At 37.4% G+C, this 26,068-nt stretch overlaps 1 protein-coding gene across 4 annotated transcripts in view; it reads left to right on the forward strand.

Annotated features, from left to right (window-relative positions):
- ABCC4 (ATP binding cassette subfamily C member 4 (PEL blood group)) overlaps positions 1 to 26,068 on the forward strand; it is a 145,916-nt gene that overhangs the window by 20,103 nt on the left and 99,745 nt on the right. For all 4 annotated transcript variants that reach the window (XR_011697161.1, XR_011697163.1, XM_071549439.1 and 1 more), the window contains exons 5-14: positions 813 to 902; positions 2,049 to 2,212; positions 6,162 to 6,287; positions 9,083 to 9,332; positions 10,096 to 10,200; positions 14,500 to 14,589; positions 14,955 to 15,146; positions 16,654 to 16,748; positions 16,848 to 16,934; positions 25,943 to 26,039. Coding sequence is in view for 2 of the 4 variants with exons in the window: in XM_071549439.1 (XP_071405540.1) it covers positions 813 to 902; positions 2,049 to 2,212; positions 6,162 to 6,287; positions 9,083 to 9,332; positions 10,096 to 10,200; positions 14,500 to 14,589; positions 14,955 to 15,146; positions 16,654 to 16,748; positions 16,848 to 16,934; positions 25,943 to 26,039 (1,296 nt within the window). In the remaining 2 variants the exon portion in view is untranslated. The remainder of the gene's footprint in view (positions 1 to 812; positions 903 to 2,048; positions 2,213 to 6,161; positions 6,288 to 9,082; positions 9,333 to 10,095; positions 10,201 to 14,499; positions 14,590 to 14,954; positions 15,147 to 16,653; positions 16,749 to 16,847; positions 16,935 to 25,942; positions 26,040 to 26,068) is intronic.

Raw genomic sequence — 26,068 nt, forward strand, 5'->3', positions numbered from 1 at the left:
CAGTGTTTTTGAGCAATTTCAACTTGGGTCTTTGCAGGGATGTTCAGACTGCATATTTCTAGATGTGATTTTCTTAGAGGAGGATATTTTATAAATACATATTATTTTCTAATGATTAACTTGTTTATTAGCCTATAAAAATATTTGGTATTTACCCTCGTTGCTTTTCACAGCATGTGCTAAACTTAATTTTGTGTAATTCAAAAACGTTATGATTTTACAAGAGTTACTAACAAGGGAAGTACTGGTTTGTAAGGGGATATTAACTGTGATTTACGAAGACAGAAAGCCCTGTTTGCAGTGTTAGCAAAAACTGATAGTGTAAAATTAATAACTTGGAGTTTTTTTGCCCATTCAAAACACAATTCTTGCAATTGGCCAAACATTGTTCTGATTTTAATTTGGCCTTCAGGTGGAGTTTTCTGTTCCTGTTTTGTACAGATGCTTATAATGAGGACAAGATCCATGCACACAAAGAGTTACAGACTGTTTTGCTTAGTTTTAGTGACTTGCTGTGTTGGTATTTTCCCATTTCTAATCCCTTCAGACATGAAGGTAGTTACGGCACTTCTGTTCTCACAGTCCTTCCCTAGAAGTTTTTTTAATACTCTTTTCTTCAGGACCTTGTTCAGAATATGTAATTTAACCCACATATTATCTGAGGTTCTTACTATGCCTCAATACTCTCAGGCAAAAGCTGAGCTGTGCTTTCAGCTTTTGTCCTGGTATTGTATTTGTATATCGAGTCTTCTGTGTATGGGTGTACTGTGCTCTGTAAGCTGTGACAATTTGGGACTGTTTGACTTTTTCAGGCACTTCGTCTCAGTAATGTAGCTATGGCAAAAACTACCACTGGCCAAATAGTAAATCTTCTGTCAAATGATGTGAACAAATTTGATCAGGTAAGAATTATTACAGATCTTTCCAAGGGGCTGAGGAAATTGTGGGGTTGGAGTTAAGAAATTTTGTTTACAACTGATGCTAATATGTTTCTGATGAGCCTTTCTTCTAGTTGTTTCTTGAACATAGAATGTTTTGGGTTGAAAAGGACTTAAAGATCATGTCGTTCCAGCCCTGCTGCCATGGGCAGGAACATTTTCCAGCAGCCCAGGTTGCTCAAAGCCTCATCCAGCCTGGCCTTGAACACTGCCAGAGATGGGGCATCAGCTTCACTGGGCCACCTGTTGTTCCAGTGACTCACCACCCTCACAGTAAAGAATTTCTTCATAAATCTAATCTAAACCAACCCTACTTGAGTTGAAAGCCATTCTCCCTTGTCCTATCACTACATGTCCTTTTAAAAAGTCCCCTCCAGCTCTCCTACAGGCCCCCTATAGGTACTAGAAGGCTGCTGGAAGGTCTCCCTGGAGTCATTTCTCCAGGCTGAACAATCCCAACTCTCTCAGCCTGACTTCACAGGAGAGGTGCTCCAGCCCTCTGATTATATTTGTGGCCCTCCTCTGGACTTGCTTCAGCAGGTCCATGTCCATCAGGGCTGGATTAAGTACTCCAGACAGAGAGAATCACCTCCCTTGGCCACACTTCTGATGCAGCCCAGGGCATGGTTGGCTTTGTGGGCTGCAGGCACACACTGCCAGCTTGTGTTGATCATGTTGACCATGTATACCCCAAGTCCTCCTTCCCAGGTCTGCTCTTAATACATTTTTGCCCAACCTGTATTTGTGCAAGACCTTGCTCTTGCCTTGTTGAATTTGAAGGTTTGCATGGGTCCACCTCTCAAGGCTCCTCTGGATAGCATCATATGAAGAGATACATTCCCTTAAAAGAGGGAAGGAGTATGAACCTTCCCCCTCCCACCTTAAATATTTTTCTGCTGTTTTTATGAGCTCAGAGAAATTTTGGTGGTGAACATAAAACAAAATCAATGTGGTAATTTGCTTCCTTTCTGTACAGCTCCATGTGCATTTAGGTCTCTGAATCTGGTGCAGAATTCTCACTGAATGCAAAAGTGCTTCCTCAATGTTATTAGGGTTTAATTTCTTAGCTACAACCAAAAACTAATTTTTGATTCTTAACTATTTGCCTAGGTAACAATTTTCTTGCATTTCTTATGGGCTGGACCAATTCAAGCTGTAGCAGTAACAGCACTTCTCTGGATGGAAATAGGCCCATCATGTCTTGCAGGAATGGCAGTTCTGTTCATTCTTCTTCCTGTCCAGACTTGCATTGGAAGGCTTTTTTCTTCCCTCAGGTAAAGCTGCACATCTTGGTTTGTAGGTATTTTCTGTCATGGGTTTTAAAATATGCATACTGGATGGAAGTGGAAGATTGCTCTGAGATCAGCTTATGCTGGTCATTTTTGCATTGCATTGTCTTTTATCTTTGCCAGTGTTGTTTTATAGTTGCTAATGCAAGATGTGTAAGTTCTTGTATATGAGCTTGAAGTGGTCTGTCTGCCAAACATGCTGAGAATATCTGCTACTCATTAGCTGTCTAATATGTTAAAAGAGTTGGGCTGTTTCTGTAGCTACCTTGCTGTAGAATTGTGTAACTCCTTGAGCTTTGCCTTCCTTCAGTGGTGCTTAGGGAGTGGTTACTACAAGGCAACACTGTCAGCCCTGCTCTAAGTTGGACTTAATAGGGTGATACAAGAGTTGCAGCAAAAAGCTCTGGAAGTGTTGTGTTTGAAGATCTTGCTCTCTGCTTCACAACAAAGATGTTGAGAGAAAAATGGGGAAGAAAGTGAGAGAGAAAGGAAATAAAAATTACGATGATGGTTTTGCTGCCAGCTCTGAGGCTACCAGCTGTAAGGTTCTAGGCTGTGGAGACAGGAGTTTGCAGTAGTTTTCCATGATCAGGTGAATTTAATTTGTGTTTCTGAGGTTTGTTTCCCTGAGATAGGACTACTGAGGCAAGTTCTTGCCTCCAAGTTTTCTGTTTCTCAAGTAATTAATTGTGCTCCACTTACATTATGAGTTTATAAATGACTTCTGCATCTCAATGGAAATATTTTTGTGTTCCTTTACTATGTACACATATACCTACAAGTGTTAGGCATCTTTGTATCTTTTTTTGAATGGGTTCCTTCAAACTCTTCTGATAAGTAAAGCTTATTTTAGTGAGTTACTGTTGTTTTCTAGTTGTATTTCAAGACAAATTTTCCAGACCTATTGAGTATGGCATTGCCATTGCATGGCTGGCTATGAAGAGAGAGCTGAGAATTACAAAATGAGGCTAATTTGTAGAATTCCTTCTATTTGCAACCAGTGTGGTAGTCCTCAGGCATTCTGTTCATGCGCTATTTCTCAAATAACGATCCATTCATTGTTCTCTGGCAAATTCTTAGGGTCTTTTTAATGATAAAACCTGTTTGTGGAGCACTTGCATTATATTCTTAGATGCACATTTTCACTGCATGTGCAATATGCATGCATAAATATAAAGCTACTTCATTGTTGGTTTGGGGTTTTTTTGTAGTTCTGTTTTTGAGGTTTTGAGGTTTGAGTCAGTAGTTACTGAGGCACAAAGAGATTAAGGGACTTGTCCAGGGGTCAGGCAACAAGGTGACAGAAATCTCTTTCTTGCAGGTATATATTTTAAAAATCAACCAGCGACAGTGTAATATCGTTTGGGTTTTTTTACCTGTTCATTAGCAGCCACTTGTTTGGATGCAGTGCAAGAAAGAGTATTTGTTAACCAGAAAAATTTCTGCTGGTCTCAGATCTTTGTGAGCAGAAATGTGCAGTGAACAGAAAGAGTTAATGGTAAAAGTGGAATAGATTTCAGCTCTGTAATGCAGAGTGTTTTCACACGGCAGTTGCTGGGAATCTGCATGGATTTAAGAAAATCAGCCTATGAAGAAGTAATTTAAGGATTAAAGCTCTTTCTAAAATCCAAGCACGCTTGGTGTGGCAGCTGATTTGTGCTATTATTCAGCATTGTAGTTGTGACTCAGTCTTGTAAGCACATATGCTCACCAGTTCATGATGCAGGCATTGGCTCCAGTGCCACAGGAGTTTGCAGAAATGGACTCGGTATCCTGTGGAGTGGTATACACTGTATCCCACAGCATTGCTTTTACTTGCACAGGTACTAGAAGTTTGACCTAATGTATTATTTGAGAATTAGTTCAACTGGACTGACGACCACTTATATATATTTATTCAGAAGAGCTCAACTCTTTCACTGCTTAGCCATGCAACTGTCATCATCTCATTTAAAGCCCTTATAATTTCAAGAGAAAAACTATCTGTCAGACTGTTGTGTTGGACATGACTCAAACACATCAAATATGCCTCATGAAAGCAAAAAAGGAATTTTGCAGCTTGCTTAATTTAGAATGGTTATGAGTTTCATAGAGGGGACTTCTCAGACAGTTAAAGAATTTTTAGGTCCTTTCTTATTGCACTCTTATGATGCTATGTGAGCATGTGTTTCCCAGTCAGACTGATCTGCAGGTACACAGAACTTAATATTTTTAAATCTGGGGGCATGTGTTCCTCTACTGTAAGTTAGCCTTCAATGAACTGGATGTCTGTGTACTTGAAGCTATTATATAATATCACTGAGCCTGTGGCTTCTGGTATATATGTACAAAATATGCTTATTGCAATGTAGTGGGTTGTAACACTAAGGAAAAATAGCACCCCTGCCCCAACTTCTTGGACATTTTAAAGCAATTTGAAAGAGGGTTATTACTATGATAACATTTCAGCAGGAAAACTGAAAAACTGGTTTATGAGGGCTATGGCCTTTTTGAAAAGGAAACCTCTGTTAACTTTATTATTTTGAATCATCTTAAACCTTCTATTATCTGGAAACCAAGCCTGGAAGTTAGGTGAGTTTCAACAGACTGTAGGTGAGGATTTTTGTTTGGTGTTGCAGAGACATGAACAACACATGCTAAATTTTACCTTTTACAGTAGTGGTGTGTATGGGTAAGAAATATTCAGCTTTCACATTCTTTGAGAAATTGTTTTACTGTTTCGTTTTGAAAAGGCAAAAGATGGGAAGTAGGAAAGGTAATCTTGTTCCGTGTCAGTAGGGTTGGTTTAGGCTAAGTAATCTTGCTCAGTATTGTATTAGGGCAAAGTTTCTATGTTCCTTTTGTCAGTTTTCTTGAATAAATATTTTTTAATACCCTTCTTCAGCCATCCTAACACTGATGGAGTGCTGGTGCTGAAAATATTTTTAAAATGACGAGTAGATGCTTGAAATTCTTTCTACTTAATTTCTTTAAATATGCTTTTTCTTCCAGAGTATCAGAGAAATCTTATAGGGGGCAGGTTAAGCTGACGAAGCCCAATCACCCCTTCTAAAGAGACTTTTTTAAAAAATGATGTCTGAATCCTTACATTCATTAGTATATGCAAAAAAAAGTAATTTAGCAGGTAAAGGTATGTTTTATCAAAATAAGGTCTACCATAGCTCTCTATGTGCAAAGTATGTTTGTCTACATGAATGAATTCGGAATTGTAATAGGCTCTATTAGCATGATTTATGCATTCATTACGTGGCTTCTAACTTCCAGTGCTTTTTCCCTAATTAAAACAGCAACTTTATTATTTAATTATATATATATTTCCAGTCTGCTCATCAGCGCAAACATAATGTGGGACTAAAATAGACATATTTGCATTAGTGTTAATAACAATGCTTAAATAATATTTATTTGTTAAACAAAACCATATTTAGATTATCTCTAATAAATAATAGCTCATGTACTAAGTAATCTCTGCTTCAACTAGAATTAATCCTAAAAAGACACAAATGAGGCCAGTTTTTTTAGCATCAAGAGAGCTTTATGAGAAGGGTGTTTGTTTTGGCATTTTTGAAATCTTTTTTAAAGTAATTTTCTGATTTTTGTTTAGTTCTAAACCTAATAGTTGCAAATGTCGTCATTCGAGGCTCTTTTGGTACATAAATATGTTGTTTAAGGAGTACCATAGTTTGAACAAGTTGATGTATAATTCTGAACATAGAATCACCTCACGGTTCCCTGAGAACAGGAGTATAAATACACCAAGACTGTCAGCTGTGTCCCAGCTCTAAGATACTTTTTTAGAAAGACGCTTTAATGCAATTACCATTATGGGAATCGTCTTTACAGGAAGAGCAAAAACTTGGAAATTATGAGTGTATTACACGATCGTAAGTATTCTTTAGAGAATCTGAGATTTTTTCCTTTGTGCTGTTTACAGAAGCAAGACAGCTGCCTTAACAGACGTCAGGATTAGGACCATGAATGAAGTGATAAGCGGTATGAAGATAATAAAGATGTATGCTTGGGAAAAATCATTTGCAGAGCTTGTGGATGGTTTAAGAAGGTAATTACGGAAAGATGCAGCTTTAGTATATGACCATTGTCAGTTGCCATTTTTTTTACATTTGAATAAGTGTGTTATTTTGTGCTTTAAAATGCAGTTTACTTGCGCGTCTTGGGATTTTTTTGGGTTTTGTTTAAATTTTTTACAGCAAGAGTGAAAGAATGAAAATATGTTTTAAGGGGATGAAAAATAAAGAAAAACCTCCAAACTTGCTTTTCATGCTTCCTTTTACTGTTGTGTTTAAAAGCAGAAACTAATAGACTGTAGTAGTTGAAATGCAACAATTTTGTCCTCAGATTCTGTACTGATAGCACAGAACCTATAAGGAGACATTCCCCTTCTCAGAAATACCTGGAATCTGACTTTCTGTCCTAAATGTTAGAATCCTAATGTAGTACTCATCTTCCTTTTATGTGTTTTAAGTATTGCTCAAGCTGTCTGGGAAAGGTGGAGTGAAGTAAGAGAGCAGATCAGAATTTCCCTAGGTGTTGAACTGGTAAGGCCAGCTGAGCTGGGTATCCTAAGACATTTCTTTTCAGAGGTCCATTGACATCAGATTAAAACATATTAATAGATTTGATTTTCAATCAGTATTTGCCTTTTTGCTTGACACTGTAAGAGCATTCAGTGTTAAAGAATAACTGTAGGAGTTTGGATGCATAGTTCTTCTAAGTTAATTTTCATGTTGTGTCCCTCTCCAGCATATGCGTAGAAGACTATTATCTTACTGTAGATTATCTGATTTTTTTTAAATTTGTTCTGTTTGGAATTTATTTTCTGTAAAGGATTTGGTTTTCCTTCATGTACATTTGCAGCCTTGCACACTTGCAAATGTTCCTTAAGGTACTTCTTCTCAATGCACATAATCTGTTCTCCTGTTGGATTATAGGACTCTGTGCTGATTGCATGTTCATGATTGATGGAAGGCCTTGCTGTCTTGCATGGAGCCAGAGAGGATATTTCTTTATTGAAAGCTTCCTCAGTGAATATATTCCCATAACTAAACTTTAGATTCCAAGTTTAGCACTTCATTAGGATTAGAGGCTTCCTTTTTAATGATGGAGAGACATAATCTCCTACAAAACACATGTTGAGCCCTCTTTCCTTTCTTTAACTGTGCTATGGAAAACTGTAGTTAAAAGTCTTAAATTTAGCGAGGTGATTTATAACCCAGTATTTCCACAGTGGCCCTTGACAGTTGCTAAGATGACACCTGAACGCCTCATTGCTCTTTTTTCCTATGTCTCTTCATATTAGTTCGCATTTATATGACTTTGTACCTCAAGACAGGGTAATGTATTATGTGCAGCCTGCAGGTATTCTGTAGTTTATCTGTTTTTGCTGATTGTCCACAGATAATGAGAGGATTATTAAGGATTATTAAAGAGTGGGAAAAGAGTTTCATCCAGGATTGCAGAAGTAATTGAATTAGACTCAATTCAAGTAGTTTACATACAAATGTTCCTTCTCTGTACTCTGGAGGAGATCAGAGACTGTCAATCCTTAAGCTGAAAAAGTGAAACTCTTTGAAAGTCTGTCAGTTCAGCCAATTTGGCAAGTGTAGTGGGAAAGTTGGTTAACTAGTTTTCCAGTAGTGCATCCTGCATCCTTTTCTTTATCAAGTGAGTACTTAATTTTCTTCAAATTGTATAACCACAATGTAAGTTTCTAATTTTAATGTATTCTTCCTAGTGGAAGGTGATCAAAGTGATGATTTTCCCTGAGAATAGCCAGGTTGTTTGGAAAGAGAAAGTGAGGAATTTTTTTGAGAATTCATATTCAATATTATTTCAAGCAGACAAAAATAGAATATATGGGGAAGGAATAAGTTTTTATGGCTTTCCTGATAAAGAAAAATGATATTTTAGTAGAGAGTTAAGCCTGATAACATCATATTGTAGTGCTTGATAGTGCAGTAATGTCTTGAGGATTAAACTTGATGAGTCATTTAGGAGTAGAAACTGCAATTTAACTGAATTGGAATTTGAGAACGTAGTCTTCAGCAGCTTTTCAGTTGCTAGAGGGAGATTTATGTGTCTGAGCAGTACTTCAGTCACTGTTTAGCTTGGGCAATGACTGACAGAACAATTGGCCTCAAAGATCAGTATTTTCTTGATTTATGAGCCTCAATTCCTAGAGCAGAAGAAGCCAGGAGTAGGGTCCAAATTGAGAAGGATTTAGACTGAGATGAAAGGAAATACCCTGAATTCTGTGATGCAGCATGAGGAGCAGCAGATGATTAAATCAGATATTTGGACTATGGGCAAGCTCTTGATCTTTCAGAATTTGCCCTTTTTTTTTGAACTGCAGAGTACGTGTTGATCTTGACATGAATTTTGTGACTGAACTCTATCAGATTTTGATATTGGAAAAATAGGAAATTTGTGAGTGCTTGACCTTTATATAGGGTTTTTTTTGCTCATTTTGCTATTGCATGCAACCTAGAAATATTTGAAGCAGATCAGAATCTGGATTAAAATACTAGTTTCAATGAAGCAGAAAAAATACTACACTGGGTTTTTGTCTCTGAAAAATAATTATTTTCTATAGCTACTAAAATATTGAATATTGTAAATTGCCCCACTCAATTTCCAAGCATCTTAAATTCTTTTTTCTTGTATTTTTTACTATATAATATAATTTATTCGCAGTTCTTTACATACGAGTTGGGGTGATGCAAGGGGAGGAGAAAGGATATGAAAGTAAAATCCTGAAACGGTGTTTCCCACATTGTATGGTTAAGGGCAACAGTAATGAGAGAGATTGATGTGATTGTTTATATTTTGCATTTTTAGGAAGGAGATTGCCATGGTTATGAAAAGCTCCTACCTTCGAGGACTGAACTTGGCCTCTTTCTTTGTGGCAAGCAAAATAACAGTGTTCATGACTTTCATGGCGTATGTACTGCTTGGAAATGTTATCTCTGCAAGTCGGGTGTTCGTTGCAGTGTCCCTGTATGGGGCGGTGAGACTGACGGTAACTCTGTTCTTCCCTGCGGCTGTTGAGAGAGTGTCGGAGACAGTGATCAGCATCCGACGAATCAAGGTAGAGTTATTGCTTTGAAGGATATGTGGATTTCTTCTCTTATTCTAACTTTTTTTAATGCCAGAAGCCTTATTTGAGTTTTGCAGTTTGGGATTTTTAATACAATAACCTGTTTTGGAAACTGAACTTGTTGCTGTGTATGCATATGTGAAAACATGATGTGCACTGGAATGTTAATGTAGATACAATGTAGAAGTTCAGTAGCAAAAGTATAATAAACCAGTAATGCAGATGGAAGCGATTTTTTTTGTTAATACCGGGACTTTAAAAGGAGGAGAGGTTCAGATAGCATTCTGTCTTTTCGTTGGATGAAGAATGCAGTGGACAGCTGCTTACTGTGTCCTTACCGTTCTCTCAATGAAATAAGAAGTACTTGCCATCAAAGCAGTGAAATGCTAAGGTGTTGCAGTGAGGATTTCACCTCTTCTACATGGAAAGAGGGAGTTAAACGATTTTAAGACTTGTCAGTATTTCCAGGAAAAGACAGAACAGGTTCTTAAGTCCGTTTCCTTCTGGAATTCTTTATTCAGCAGGTGTTGTAAATGTGCACTTTTGGAGTATTCTTAAGGAGGAGAAGTAGATAGTAGATAGAAGTACACTGTTACAGTTGGGCATTGCTTTGGAAATGTAATTCCTTGCTCAGTTTATGGTTTTTTCCAACCCCATGCAATAATGTTCTGTATGCTGCTTTCAAAAAACATGTTCTTGGGTTCCTTTCCCATTCTTGGTTTCACATTAGATAATATCCTGTGCTTTTATGCAGAACTTTCTGATGCTTGATGAGGTTTCGCACTTCCAGCCACAACTGCATGGTAATAATGAGAATATCATTCTTCATGTTCAGGATTTGACTTGCTATTGGGATAAGGTAAATTTACTTCTAGTAAATGTAAAGTACATTGGTGTTGCAGGCATTTGAAATCTAAAGTGCAGTGTGTCTGTGTGTGGTGTGCCTGTGTTTTGTATTTTATCCTTTGAGTACGAGAATGTTTTTAGGACATTCAGCTAACTCTGTAGATTAGTATTGAAAACACTATCAAGTACCTCTTAAGGTAGCTATTCCTGGATATTACTAAATGAAAAAAGGTTTATTTCTGTGTGAAAGTATCTGTTGTTATTAAACAGCACTGTATTGTGGCTGTGGTACTAAAACTAGAATCAAGGACAGACAGCGAAGTACGGTGGGCCTTGTCATGTGGGGTTTTTTAATGTGAACTGAATGCTTGATCAGTTCTTTAGCCTAGACCCAGTACAATATACTTCTCATAACAGATTTGAAAGCCTTAGAGACTAGTCAGCACATATTTGTTACTCTGTTCAGCTACAAATTTTTCTCTGCTTTAAATGCAACAAACCAACCAAAGTTACTAGGAAAAGGGATGATACCCAGGTGCTAAATTTATTATGTATCTTTCTTCTGTAAGAAAGGCAGAGGTTGACTTTCAAAACTACAATTGCTATGGTAAGCAGCAATTTGCAATGAATTGTTGGAGCTATTTGCACATGGAAGGGTTTAGTCTCAGTTACAAATCCTGGAAACTCTGAAAATGAATTTTGCATATAGTTGTAAAGCAAACAAGACATGTCACATATTCCCCTTATTGTGCCCTCTTCCTCTACCTGTGCTGTGTCCCAAGGAAGATCAGGTGTGAAAACATATGGAAGGATGTATCTACTGCTACTCAACTGCAAAAGAAAATCCTTACATTATCCTGCTTTACTTTCTCAGACTTCTCAGTAACATCAATATTTCTGAGACATTGACCAAATTTTTAAAAAATATTTGATATGAAAGACTGGATTGTGAATACATTCAAATGCAAAATGGAATGTATTTCTTAATCTTTGTTTTCTTCTGAAACTGACTTTGGTACCACTGCAAATAAGTCATAGGAAATGGTTGCATAATGTGCCCATAAAACACCTTCTTTTTTTAATGAGTTGTTTATATTGCCTAAAGCAGGGCAGCATGACTGGAATTACTGGTTTCCTCTTAATTGGACAAAAACCCCAAAACAACAAGTCATCCATAGAACTGTTAATGTAATTTTCATTTTGATATTTAATTGCAGTGTGCATGGGAGAAGAATAGTTCCACCAGAACTGCTAAGATATGCTCAGGAAGTTAATCTTGTATACTCCTACAGTGATGCAACAGAATTTTATAGATTTGCTCACTGAAAAGATAAATTCTGATATAGATGAGTAATGAAAGGAGTAATAGAAATAAGCTATCCTATGTCAATAACTGGCTTAGCTTGCTACCCTGGCTGGGTTTCTCAAGACACTTGAGAAACAAGTACAGACACTGTGCACATAGATGATAATTTTTTTTTATTTTTTTAAATTTTGTGCCAAAAGAGATACTAAACCCCCCCGAACCAACAACCAACCCACAAATCCAAAATCACTTGAAGTAAAAAAAGGAATTATTAGCTAGACTTTTAGGAAAAAAACCTGATATGGTGTATTACAATTTCTCAAAAGATAGACAAAACCAATTAATTCCTGGTCATACTCTCGTTTTACTAAGGCAAGTATTATCCTGATTACTACAGGTTAGTCTGATACCAGCATGGAACTAGAGATTCTTCAGTAGACTTTTTACTGATGTGCCTTGAGTTTACAGAACAGTGTGTCTGGTCAAATGAGCAACTTCAGATTTGAAATTCAAGCATCTGAACAGATGCCAATGTTATCCCATGTAATTTTAGTCCTTACATGAAGATCCTAAATAGTGTAGTACTTCTGTGCAGTATATGATCTCTGTATCCCTGAGACGGGCAGAACTATTTCATTCTCTTGGCTATATGACATGTAAGGTCTGCCTAAGCTCGCCTGAGGAGTTGCAACCCCTGAAGGATCATTCTTGTGTCCTTTTGTCCTCCCCACTGCAGGTTGTTATGCATGACCTTGCGGTGAACCACAACCAATAGAAAATGAATCACTTTTAATGAGATTTGTTTTCTGATAGCTGACTCCCATGAACAGTCTATGTGCAAGGTTAGGCAAAAACAAATGGCAGAAGAAGGAAAGTTAGAGACACAGCAAGTTCACAGGACACAGGGGAGGTGGGGCATTTGTGGTGATGAACTGTCAGGTGAACTTAGCTGTAATATTAGTCTGTGCTGCTCTAATTTAAGTGCCTCAATTTAGTGCCTAGAAATAGGTGTGATGAATTCAGGACAAATTGTCTTTATTACTGGGAATGCTGTTTTGCCAAAATACCATGCCCCTTAGGTGTGTGTGGCTATGCTGTTTGCTTGTGTTACTACTTTTGTGTAGGTTCTGTGGTATCTTAGAATACTGCTTTAATATCCAGTATAACAGTAATAGCTTCAAAACTTCATTGAAATTTTTTGCAATGTTTTTAGGCTCTTACGTTTTTTCAAAATCTGAATTTGGAACGAAATATCTTTGCACTTGTGTGAATAAAACTTGGTTGTAATAATGCCAAGGTCATGGGTTCAATCCCCTGTGTGGGTGGCCATTGACTTAAGAGTTGGACTCAATGATCCTTGTGGGTCTGTTCCAATTCAGAATAGTCTGTGATTCTGTGAATACAGAAGCACAACCTCAAGTGATCTGAAGAAGGGCCTTTTTGTCTTACAGCTTATTTACTTTTTCCAAATAGGCATTGATTTAATAAGAGATATCTCCTACAAACTGTATTAAAAAAACCAGAGATCCTTGACTATCAAAGTTGGTAGAGTTCCCCTTAGCACCAGCTGAGCACCTTGGCTGTGTACTCTGGACCGAGGAATCAAATCTGTGGTAAAATGCTCATAGGGGTTGTGCAGAGAAAAAGAAAAAAGTCCCGTTGATGCCACCTTGTGGAAATTTATATTAGCAACGAAAGTGGTTTTGCAGAGAAGCACAAGGCACATGAGTTCAGGTTCTCACCATGTGACCGATTTCATATGAACCCTGTGGTGCTTCTGTGAGATGGGAATTGGGAGCTCTGGATGTGGTGCTGCCTGGCTGAGTATTTCTCCTGGCACGAATGAGAACACGTGCTAGCCCAACTCTCCCAGCTGTCATAGATGTGGATAGATACTGTACTTCTGTCACAAATAATTTGGAATGCATTGCAGGCTTCCTCTTTTTGCACTCCTGGTACTTGGTCTTGTGGCATCTTTTGTGCAGGGTTAGGTGGTGGTCTCTTCATCAGCCGCTTGAACTTCAAGGGTGGCTAGAGATTTTAAGGTATTCTTCACTTTGCTCTTCTGTTTTTGGTGCTTCAGAGTGAGTGTTCTTTGGATCTTTTGATAGAAGTACTTGTTTGTTTTTTTTAAAAATGCATATAATATTACTGTTTGCATTTTAATGTCTGTCATGCCGAGGTGCATGTAAAGGCAGATTCTGTTACGAGGGAGTTTTGCTTTAATGAGAGGGAGCTGCAGAAGGTCCTTAGAAGTTGCAGTTTAGCATAGCTATTAAAGACATGAGCATCCTTTCTTTTCTCAAGTAGGTGTTCTCACAATCTTGATGGAAGAGCTCCAAAATATATTGGGAAATAAGCTCTTATCAGTAGTGTAACATAAAAGATAGGCATACTAAAAGGGGATATTAACAAACAATCCTGGGGGGGATATTTTCACACAAATAGCTCCCTACATTGTCCATGAAAAGTCTGTGTCAGTATACAAGATGAAGTTGTGTAAAATCCAAGGGCATTTTTCTGGTTTCACTTTGGATAGAGCCTTGACTAGAGCAAACACGGACCTGGCTTTCCTGAGGTTCTGAGAGAGCTTCAACCCTTCCTTTTTACAAGTCTGTCTGCTTGGAGTTTCTGAGTGTGTTGTGCCGGGGCTGTTAATGCCCGTGTGGTGGCCAGCAGAGAGCTCCAATTTCTGAGGCTGCTGCCCCAGCCTTGCACTGAGCTGCTGTGAGGATGCCTGGGCTCTGAGGAAGCACTGCTTCTGGCTGCCTTTGTGTTCCTTATTCCTTGAATGCTCTTTTATCTGTGTTACTTCTTTGTGGTGAAGAATGCAGGCCTTTCAAAAGTGTTAATGAATTACTGAAGAGGCAAACTGTATGACTGAAAATATGGTGGGCATATGGATTGCTAGTTTATAGTGATTTATGTACATTGTCTTCTGTTTCTAAATATTTTTTGATGTATATTTCATCACTGGAGAAGCCTAACTGTTTCTCACATCCACAGAGTTCAGAAACACCAGCACTTCAACAACTTTCGTTTACTGTCAGACGAGGGGAATTACTGGCTGTGATTGGTCCTGTAGGAGCTGGAAAAGTAAGTTAATGTTTATCCCATTCCTTGAGGCTTTTATGAGTTTGTTAAATGTGAAAACTAGAAGCTTAAAAGTGTACAGGTCCTTTCTTTGTATATTAACACACTTATACCAAGATACTGGCATTCAAGAATGGCTGATACTCTTCTGGTTGTGGGGAGGAGATGGTTTGGAGTTAGACAGTACTTTGTGTGTTGGTTCTAGACTGCATGTAAAGGGTTCTAGTTTTTTTCTACTCTTAGCAGTAGTTTCAGTAACAGAGTGAAATAGGCCATCATGCCAGTAAGCACTGCTTAATCTCTTTAATGTCTTGAATGCAACCAAACGTCATAATTTTTATTTAATTTTTGAAAATAATATTTTCCAGTCTTCACTCTTAAGTGCCTTGCTTGGTGAGCTGCCTAAAGACAAAGGTTTGATAAATATTACTGGAAGAATTGCCTATGTTTCTCAGCAGCCTTGGGTGTTCTCTGGCACTGTAAGAAGTAATATACTGTTTGACAAGGAATATGAGAAAGAAAAATACGAAAAAGTTTTAAAAGTCTGTGCTCTTAAAAAGGTAAGACTTCGTGTGTTTTATTTCTATGTTCCTTATTTTTATCTTAGTGTTCTTTCATACTTGTGATACATGCTGCAGTAAGTAATTTATAGAATTGATTTTTATTAGTAGCATATGAAATAAGTACTGTTGCTTAATTGAAATATGTGTAGTTACTTTTGCCATCCCTGTGTAAGCACCTTCTTGTATTTCCCAAAACTTCCACTAGGGGGAAGTGTAGCTTATGTGACAAATCCGGAAAAAACTATTCCCTATTATTTAATTTCATAATTATATTTTAGCCCTTTTCACGAGTATTACGGTAGGGATGTGTGCAAATGCAATAAGAGGCAGAAAACAAATGATCAAGCTAGCACTATTTGCGACTTTCATTTTGTAAATGGCCTGTTTATTTTTTTAAAATAAATGTCACGTGTATTGTGTGTTATGTATTGCTAACAACTATCAAAAGGACCCTAGGGCTATATATTGGAGAACTTGCTGAACCCAAGTAGTCTTATGAAAAATATTTTTGAAAGGTCTGTGCGCAAAGGAGTTTGTTGCATGAGATATAGAAGAGGATTAAGCCAGATTTGTCAAGAAACAGACATTTTGCTTGGCAGCTAGAAAGGTTTTATGTAGCATGTTATGATATTTCTGTCAGCAGCAACACAGGTGAAAAGCAGATGGTTACTGAAATGAACATTTTGTGCAAGATTTTTGCACATGGCAGATAGTTCTAGTATCTCCTGCTGAGATCTGTCATATGCTGTTGTCTAAACTTAAGGTTTTAATGACTTTAAAAGACAGCAAACTGCATATAAAAAGTTGATACTTCATATTTGATGGTAGATTTGCTTTCTTATTTTTCTTGCAAATTTATGTATCTTATAAAAGCTGTGAATAAACTTTCAGAATATGCTTTATAGCTTAATGTAAAACTTCTGTATTTCTTGAATTGGAAATAGAATAGTTTGACATGGAATATGATACAATTTTTTGTCGTATTCATAGTCCCAAGCTCTGAAATTAACCAGATCTGTATAGTAGATGTATTTCTCTTGAATACATTACAGTAAGAATAAAAATAATGAATTTTTTAAGGATACTGGCAATATAATTCACTGATAATAGTTCAATTTTTATTTCTTGTGACAGCTCATTTTGTTCTAGTAAAAAGTAATTTACTGTTAGAATTTCTAGTATTTTGTTTGATTTTCTGAATTGCCCAGTAAATATTTGTCGTAAGCTGAGGAATAATAATGTATTTTCCTCTGGAAAAGTTGTGGAAAATGTGAACTTGAAGATCTCTTCTATTTTTACTGCATTCTTAATTATCTTTTGCTGAAAATGCAGAGTCATAAAGTATCTGCAGATATTTCATTTAGTATGAAACTCTGTATTTTAATGTGAGATGTTCAAGTTCATACTTTTCAAATAAGAAAATGTATGTTAACACAGCTTTGTTGGTCTTTGAAGTTAAAATGATTTTTAATAAACATTTCTATCTGTTCTTTCACATTCACAGGATTTGGAATTATTAGCAAATGGTGACCTAACAGTAATAGGAGACCGTGGAGCTACTCTGAGTGGGGGGCAGAAGGCCCGTGTAAATCTGGCCAGGCTAGTGTTTTTTCTTGTTTCTAAAAATTGTCAGACTTCAGTGACTTAAGTAAACTAATGCAAGACTTTGTGATACTGACATTTCTCTATACCTTTCAGAGCTGTGTATCAAGATGCAGACATCTATCTTCTGGATGATCCACTGAGTGCTGTAGATGCTGAAGTTGGGAGACATTTGTTTGAAAAGTATGTTTCTGCTTTATTTTAATTTAAAATGCAATTCTTATATTGTAATTCCTTATAGAAAAACTTGAGAAAGCACTTCTGGGAAGATGTATTTCTGAAGTTGTTTTTCTTCCATTTTATGTGATTGAAAGGTTTTTCCCCTTTGTGTTTGGTTCTGTTCTTTATTTTTAAAAGCCCTGTAAAAGTCTGTTCTGAAGATATTATATTTAGAGTTACTCTTAAAGGGAATATATGCCATTTTCTTGAGGAAAATGTCAGATTTCATACATAAAAGTATTGGGGTTTATGAATAATGGGTTTTATTAACATTAGTACTGAGTGAAGAATAATATGGGGTGGGATTTTAAATCACTTCTTAGTTTGCTACAGCTTTATTTGCTAGTAATAAGTACTTAATTCAAGTGGCTAAAGGAAAGGACAGAACTGTCCTAGATTCTTTAATAAATTTTCATTTTGATTCTTGAATGGTTGAAATTTCTCTTGGGAAGATGAAACAGAGAATGTGATCTGTAGAGTAGTCTGTGGAGAACAGAAAAAGAGGAAAAGTGAATGCTTGAGTTTACTGTGTAAGAGAGGGATATTGGATCTTCCACCATTCCAAAAGAAATAGGAGAGTGTTCATTAAATGTCAGGTTCCCTTCTCAAAGAATTTCCTCTTCTCCATCTCTCTTCTTTGAAACTCCAATCTCTGGCACATAGCGAGTATGAGAATAATCCAGTTAGTCCCAGCCAATGTTTGTCCTTGCTTCTTTGTAGCTTGTAACTCTCAGTATTAAACGGCATAATCTAGAATTTATTACAAGTAGAAGAAACAGCTTCCATTGATGAAATTAACTGGGCTTTGGTTGAGGCCTTCAGTGAGAATGTTTTCGTAATCATACTTGCATCCTTTGAATTCCATGCTCCAAATACATGAATTAATGTGGTTTTACTGTTGCTCCCTCCTATTTTTATGGTTATCGACCCCTAGATAATCATAAAAACTTACCTTGTGGAAATGGTCATAAAAATTGCATTCAGTAGCATGGGGGTGTGTGTGCTTTTGTACCCATAAGGGAAAGCTTTTAATATCTAAATTTGAAAATTGTACATACTTTTGATGTTTTCAGGTTCTAATCTGGACCCTCTGAAACCCCATCAGCATTTTGTTGTATTTTATTGGTTTCTTCCAATGGCTACTGTTTCCATCAGCTAGTGTGGACTAAGAGTTTTATGATGCATAGGCTTTATGCTCATTTTTCACCTGCCACAACTGATAGATGGAGTTCATTACTTCTGTAGTTCACATATGCTATCCAATTCCTTTAATGCCTATTGAAGCTCTGTAGGCTTTGGCTGCTGCTTTTCTGTTTCTGCACAAGATCTGTCCACAGCTCCAGCATCTGACTCTATCAGTGCCTGAGTTTGCACAGTGCACCCACATGAGCTGTTAACCTGTCTCTCCCTGAAGTCTTAAGGTCTTTTCATGAAGAGGATAACAGGAAAGTACAGTGGTGCCTTGTGAAGGAGGTCAGGCTGCTGCTTCAACTTATTCTGCGTTTTGTGTGAGCTGTAACATTGGCAGCATCTACATCCTACTGGAAGCTAGAAGCCATTGCTCAGTGAGCAGTGTGTGTTTTGCTGATAAATGTGTGGAGATGAGGAGGAATAAAGAGGTTATCTCAGAGGACTTGAAACTCAGAGAACTAGCTGGGGTTGTTTCTGAACTTTCTTTTATTTTCCCCAACTCTCGATCACTTTGAGCAAAACGCATAAAAGTAGAGTGAAATCATTTTTTAGAAAATGGACTGGTTGGAGTACTAGTGGGAAGGAAAACTGAGCGATGCCTCAAGATCTTAAGGAAGGGGTTTTTTTAAACAGAAGTTGTCTTCTGAGGTCTTTGCGGAAACTGTAATAGGTGATGGGGGTAGTGGGGACAGTGTCGTTTTCAGTGACTATTTTTGAAAAACAAGGCAGGGCATGTTCTTTAATGCTTCCTGAATATCACTAGAAATGTGGAGAAGACAGAGAACTCTTGGGCAAGAATGATTTCTTAGAACATGGTGCTGAAAAATGTCTCAGACACCATTTTGTGCAGGCATCCCCCCAGGAGTCCAAACCACAAGACTTGAAACAATGGATGAGATGGAAGCAATGGGATTTTTTAACGAGAAAATGAAGTGGATATTGTTCAGTTGACTTATTGGGGTTTTTTTCCTTTTTATTAAAAATATTTAGAGGTATGGTCCTGGTACTTCCCCAGAGCAGTGGTCTGTCGATGACTGGTTCATTACATTTGCTGTTTTTCCCCATTTTATTCAGCTTTAAAATATAGAAATACTTTTCAAATGAGAAAGAATGCAAGTAGCACAGCTCCAGTGGGAAAACGGTCCGTGATATTGTTAATAAGGGATTGTGGCTCTTAAGAATTTCTTCATGATACAGACAAGTTGTTCTGTGGATGATGAAGCAGATAAAGCCAGCTTTTCAATGAATTCCTCTTTCCTGATCAGGTTCCTTGGGGACTAGGAAGGGATAAACTGAAGAATTTCTATTTTTATGTTATTTGTAGCCTTTTTTCCTGTGAGTTGTTTTGGCAGTTAACAGTGGCGTGCCTTAGCCTTTTTCCAGTGTGAGAGTGCCAGTATATTTTTACGGTTTTTCACACACTTGTAGCTGTATATGAAAATATGCCTTTATTTTACATTTATATTTATATTTAAGTAAAAATAGCTTTTAATTAATTTATATGAAATGTGGTATTTTGAGACCTCTAGTTTCAAAATAAAGGACAGCCGTCACAGATACGGTGGCATGTTTCCTCGTATGATGAAGTTTGTAATAGCCTGTGATTTCTGAGAAAACCATTCAGTTACACTTGAATCCCAAGAAATTATCTACTCCCTGTTTGTCTTTATAAACATATTTCTATAGATTACACGATTTCAGATCACCTTTAGATATAAATTAAAATGTTTACCATCAGCAATATTGACTCAAAAATCATGTCTTAAGAATGACATATTTCATCATCTGTTGAGATGTGCTCTTTTCTAGGTGTTGTTCTTTCCTTTGTATCTTTTCCACTGACAGGAGCTGTGTGCTGGTCTAAGTTGATGATCAGCCTGATTTCTTTCTGTTCCTCCTCTGTGCTTGTGAGAGTAGACAGTTACAGTACAGTTTGGGACACTCTAAATCAGACCGAAGTTGCAGTGGTTCTCTGGAACTAGATAAAAGCTGCTGAAGACATCACTGCGTTTATCACAGCACAGGAATGCACTTAAGCATCTATTCAGGTGGAACACCTTTGTACTAAGCAGTGGCCTCAGTACGAACTGAAGGGACACGCAGCTGGGCAGTGGGGCATGGACTAACCATATGTTCAGGCTGACCAGAGTGTCACCTGGCAAGTCAAACAGATGTCCTGAAAGATAAAGTCTCTCCACTGCCATCTGAGGTAACTTTAGTGTTCCTCTTCATGAGGGGAAAGGGAGCAGACATGGTTTTTTAGCAAAGGTGTCCTTCATAATTGCAGGAAAAGGTGATGAAGAATTGAACTGACAGCGAAGGAGAGCAGAAAATTCCATCATGCAAAGTGCATAGATTAAGAGATCCTAAATTCCTCACTGCATTCTTACCTAAGACCCAGAAGTGCTTGAGGGCAGGAGCAAAATGAAGTAGTGAAAATGAGTAAAAGATTTTTTTTTTAATTAGATACATAGATCTGAATATTTACTTGGTCTGTTTATAGTAATTTGATTTTTGGAACCCTTAGGAGTCCATGAATGCTTCCAGTGTTGTATCTATCTCTCTCTAAGTGGGGTGTGCTTGTAAATCTCATGTAACATTTGAACTTCAAGAAAAAAGTGCTATTATGTTGGTGTAGGTAATTAGAAGCAAGTGAAGCTCATCAGTCCTGTAAAACTAGCAGATAAAAGCTAGCATGTCTCATTTCTGTAGAGGGATTACAGACACAATCAGTGTGTCAGGGGAACCAAGCAATGATAGCCCTGGCATGTACTTACCAGTGCTGTGTTTGAAGGCATACACATATTACATACAAGCTTTGTCCACTGACAAGTGTACGAGGGACTTCGTGTCTGATTTTAAGGGTTTCACTCTGCTTTCTTTCTGATAGGATCTTGCTAAACGAAGGATATCTTTAAGACTTTTTACTTTGTGTTTCACACCTGCTCCATGCTCATTATTGTTTCTGATCCTATTGCAGTGGTTACAGCTCTAATGAGACATTCTGGGCAAACTCTAATGCCCTGTACTTCTATTTTGGTATTATGGGTGTTGCTCTTAAAAACATGTTAGTTACATCTTTCCATTCAGATAATAGAGTTAAAATTCCTTGAGCTTTGTAGGGTTTATGGTAGGGAATGATGTTTAAAATGTATGAATATGTTGTAATAATGTTGGTTAAGATTTTGGGTTCTGGTTTTGTTTGTTTGTTATTTTACAGAAACTAAAAAGCATAAGTGTGATCTCTGTAGACTGTATGTTTTCAAAACACTTTAAAATTTTAGTTTTTAGTATCATGAAAATGTGCATTTTTAAAAAAAGTCACACAATGTGAAACACCCCCCCACAAATGCAGAATGCCAGTATAGTTGAGTGTTTCAGTGGTCTGTATAGGCAGTTGCAAAACAGTATTATGAATACTAAACCAGAAATGAGTTTGGGGGGAAGTATGCAAATTTGTGTGGGAAAAGTTCATGAAGAGCTACTTAAATACCAAGATCTCTGGCTCGAAAAGTTCCTCATATATGGACTTAGGAAGCTGGAAATGTGTGCCAGAGGAAGCATCACTCTGTGTTTGCTTGTATGCTTTCTCCAGCCATCCAGTGCTACCTGGTTTCTGGAAGAGGGCAATGGATTTTGTGAACTTAGTTATACTTATGCATTAGTTTAGTGGAGGCTGGAATTTGTCATGAGATAGAGATAAATTATTATCAAGATAAGCATAGAAACAGAAGCAGCATAGTAGAAGTATGTGTGGGGGGTTTTTGTCTCTGGCAAAACATATCACACTTTTTTAGCTTTTCTAAACTTTGAAATGTACTAAAACAACTAGGAGATTGTTATTCCTAAGCCACTGAAATATAAAGGGAAGGGAGAGGGAAAGCAAATGTAGGAAGTGAATGAATATAACCAAGGCTTTATGCCTGTAAGCACTTTCTGCGTGTGCTTTAATTTCATTTCAGTGGTTATTTTCATTGAAATGAACATAAGTATTAACTAGAGTAAAGTTAAACTGGCATGTGAACTTCCAAAAAGGAGTGGGGAAAAGAATGGTAAGGAAGAAAGTAGAATCATTAAAGAAGAGACACTTTGCGGAGGTGAAAGAAAGCTGGTTCTTGGAGATAAAAACTTAAAAAAGATTAAAGAACAACTTGTCTCAAAGAAAAGCAAACCTGATAGGGAAGAAAGAACCAATGAGGATTCGAAAGTGCAAAGACTGCCTTTACACAGAGGAATACTGTGTTGTTGTAGGCCCCCTTCTCAGTGTCTCCTGCCTCATGCTTTGCACCATCAAAGCTCAAGCTAATTTTTTTAATTGTATAGCAGTTTGCTGTCAAAGTGCAGTGGATTTTTTAAATGGGTGATACTATACTGTTACTTGGCTTCGTTAACTTAAAGTATGGTTTGTTTGCTTGTTTGATTTTGTTGAATGGACAGAGTGTATTTCTGGAGAGATCTGTCCTGATCATGTATGACGGTCATTGGTGCTATATTTTCAGGTAATAGAAATCTGGACAATGCTAAAGGCAGTTCTGGAGATGGACAGAGATTTTGGAAGTCTTGGTTGCAGTATGTGAACTAATTGATGTATGCAGCAGGGCAATGAGCAGAGTGTTGAGTCCATGAACACAGTGAGCAGGGATCAGTAGTGTGGTAGTTTTGTGAAGAGAAGGTGTAGAGTGTGGTAGATGACCAATCCAGTATGACCAACAACATGCTCTTGTTAAGGAAACTGTGCTCTGGGATTTATGACCAGTAGTGTATCAGGCAGTACAAGTATAGTATTTCCTATTATGTTTTGTCCATGTAAGGTCTCAGCTGAAATAATGTTTCAATTTTGTGCACTTCCAGTAAATGTAGACCAACTTCACATACCAGTGCAGGTAGTCAGGAGCGTTCAGGTGTCCAGGGTGGGGAGGAATAAAAATAAAAAAACTCAGGAAACTATTTGTTGCTTAAAAGAAAAGAATATATTTGAAGGGCATTTTTTTTTCTTTTTCTTTCTTGTCTGGAGGGGAATGACTTAAGTTATGAAGGGACTGTGTATGCAGGAATAAACTGATCTACTGACCTTTGGGAAGCAGTTAATTGAAATTGCACCAAGGATGCATACTTGGACTTCAGAGTACAGATTTGTAATGGCAAAGATAGCTTGGCCCTGGAATACATTTTCAAGGATGTTGAAATTTCTGTTGAGCTTAAACATGCGGAGCAACCCATTTAACATCTGCCAGGAATACTTTTAAGTTTAAATTGCTTCATACTGGGGGAAGGGGATGCAACTTTTGTAGTCCCTTCATCTCCCTTTTTCTTGTACTCAAGAAGGGCTGAAAAACCTTTAGGTCTTCTCTGTTTGGATCTCTTGTGAGTATGTGCACACATGTGTATGTGCTTGTGTATTTAATAAAGTTGGCAATGATGACTGGAGTTTTTGCAGTAATTTTTCCTTTTCTTATGCATTAAATGTGCTAACAGACTATAACAGAGTATGCCTCTTGAGAGTAATGGAGAAGCACAAGGAAGGTGAACTTTGTGGGGTTTTAAAAAGCAAGTAAAAAGGTGATAGCAGTTCTGGGTGCACTCCAGCAGATACCTGAAGCCTTTGGACCAGTAAAGTCACCTGCTAAGGTAGGCTTTCCCTGGATTCTCATATCAAAAGTGAGAAAGGGAGATAGTTGTCAGATAGTGACACCTAAAATTGGGTTTTTCTCCTAGAATTGATGGTTGGTTTTCTTCAGGTATAAGAGCAGTATTTCTAAAAGTAGATGGATGATGAAACTAAGCCTTTAGGAACCAGTTAGAAAAATAAACACTTAGGGACTATTTTGAAGTGGGGTTTTTTCAATTCTAAGACAGTACCAAGTTTTCACTAACAAACAGTGCGCTCTCCGATTTTCGTGCCAGCCCTTTTATGACATTCAGTTTTGCTGAATCTCTCTTTCAACTCTGGGTTCCAACTCTGGGTTTAGTCTTTGGTAGCAAAGCGCTGAACAAATTTAATGCTCATACTAAGCTCATACTACCATACTAATGCTCATACTAAGTGAATGTTGTTGAATAGGAGAGAGAATATTGAAAAAATTAACATAGCAGTTTGATGTTTTGAAACAAATGTTAAGTATTTACTCAGTGTTTTACTAGTTCCTGAACTTCTGTGCTTCATGGTGGCACAGTATATTAATTGGCAGAATTTTCTAGTGAGCTGTCTGAGCAGTGAGTTGTTTAATAGATCTAAGTATACACTCTTTGTTGCAATTTTTCCTGCCTGTGCTCATGCCAGTGAATTGTGGCAAGAGTTTTTCTACTTACCTGTTACCAACAAACTATTCAGCTAGCTTATTTCTACCCAGACAGACATGAAATCAAGAGTTGGCTTTTTAAAAAATTCTCAATTGAGTGAACTGATATATCAGTGGAAATATGGATTTCCACAGAGGTTATTTTTTGCCTACTCTCCTGAGATCAAGATCACCCAGGATGCTGTGCTGACAGCTCTCACAGTTCTAATTGGTTTGCTCTGATGCTGTGATAACCCCCTTTTTTCCTCTTCTTCCCCACAGCCCCTTCAAATGCAAAGTGAAAGTGCAGCGAGCTCACTGTGGCTCAGGATCAAGATTTCAATGTTTCAAGCTGTCAGATTTTCTAGTGGCTGGTTTGTCCCAGCAAGCTGTTAGACATAGACCTGGCACACAGAAAATTCAGTGATCCAAGTGTTATATAGGTTGTGGGACTTAGGGAAGGGAAAGATGGAGCTCTTCACAGTGAATACCTGATACATTCTCTTTTGGCAAAGATGCTAATGTGTTGCTGAACACTTTAGTTCTAGACAAAATCAGTTTTCCTTGTTTTCTTAAGATAGTGAGTAGTTGAGAAAGCAGTCTCCACTCAAAGGGTTTGTCTCCCTGCGTTGTTACTGTGGGGATGAAAGCAATGAGAGTATTGGTAGTGTTGGATTTCAGTTGTGCCTGTGCTGTCCCTGCTGTACATTAAGAATGTACTTACAGACCTCTGCTCTTGTAAACCATTGCTCTGCTGCTGTGTTTTTATATCTTGTTTTTATTTTGTGGCTCTGGTGTCCTTTCAAGGCTCTGCTGAAAAGATTCCAGGTATGTATTCTGCTAAAACTGTTTAGGTTTCATCTGCACTTGCTGGTGGTTGTAGTGTGTCCAGTACCTTCATTTCTCTCTCCAAATCCCAAACTGTTGGCGAGGTACTGGAAAAGTAGGTAAGCTCTGAATCCATGAGAAATGGTCAGACATGGTTCCAAGAATCTCACTTCTCTACCTCAATACATACCTGGATGTAACTTAAATCAGTAGTACTGTTTACTTCTCCAAAACTCTTGTGGCTCAGTGTTACAGCTGCTCTGAAAGCTCCTCTCGAAGAAGTTACTTTTATTGATCAGTGTTTGTCCATAATTTTCCACAGCATCTTGCCCTGCTTTGTCTTGCCTTTAGTTTATTTTTTTCAAATATTCTCTGCAATTTAGGTTATGACATGTACATTTGTTATGAGAATGTTTAAGGCAATTTTCATGAAAGGTCTTATTTCCTCCTCTTTTATTCCAGATCTGAAATATGAAATTTCTTCTCCTTACCTTGAAAACTTAAAAAGTTAAATGAGAAACATGTTTGTGAAGTGTAACTTTTATAAATCTAGCAAGAATGGTCGTCTTCTTTTCTTATTTTAAAAACTGTAATTGAATAGAAGTGGTTTTTCAGAAATAATAAAAATCAATTAGGACATTTACTTTTTTAGTGAATTTTTCCATCTCTTTGCAGATGTATTTGTCAGGCCTTACATCAGAAGATCTCTGTTTTGGTCACTCACCAGCTGCAATATCTCCGTGCTGCAAATCAGATTCTAATTTTAAAAGACGTAAGTGATTTCGGTGTCTACACTTAGGC

This window comes from Pithys albifrons, chromosome 1, assembly GCF_047495875.1.
Source record: "Pithys albifrons albifrons isolate INPA30051 chromosome 1, PitAlb_v1, whole genome shotgun sequence".
In the NCBI taxonomy this organism is placed as follows: Eukaryota; Metazoa; Chordata; class Aves; order Passeriformes; family Thamnophilidae; genus Pithys; species Pithys albifrons.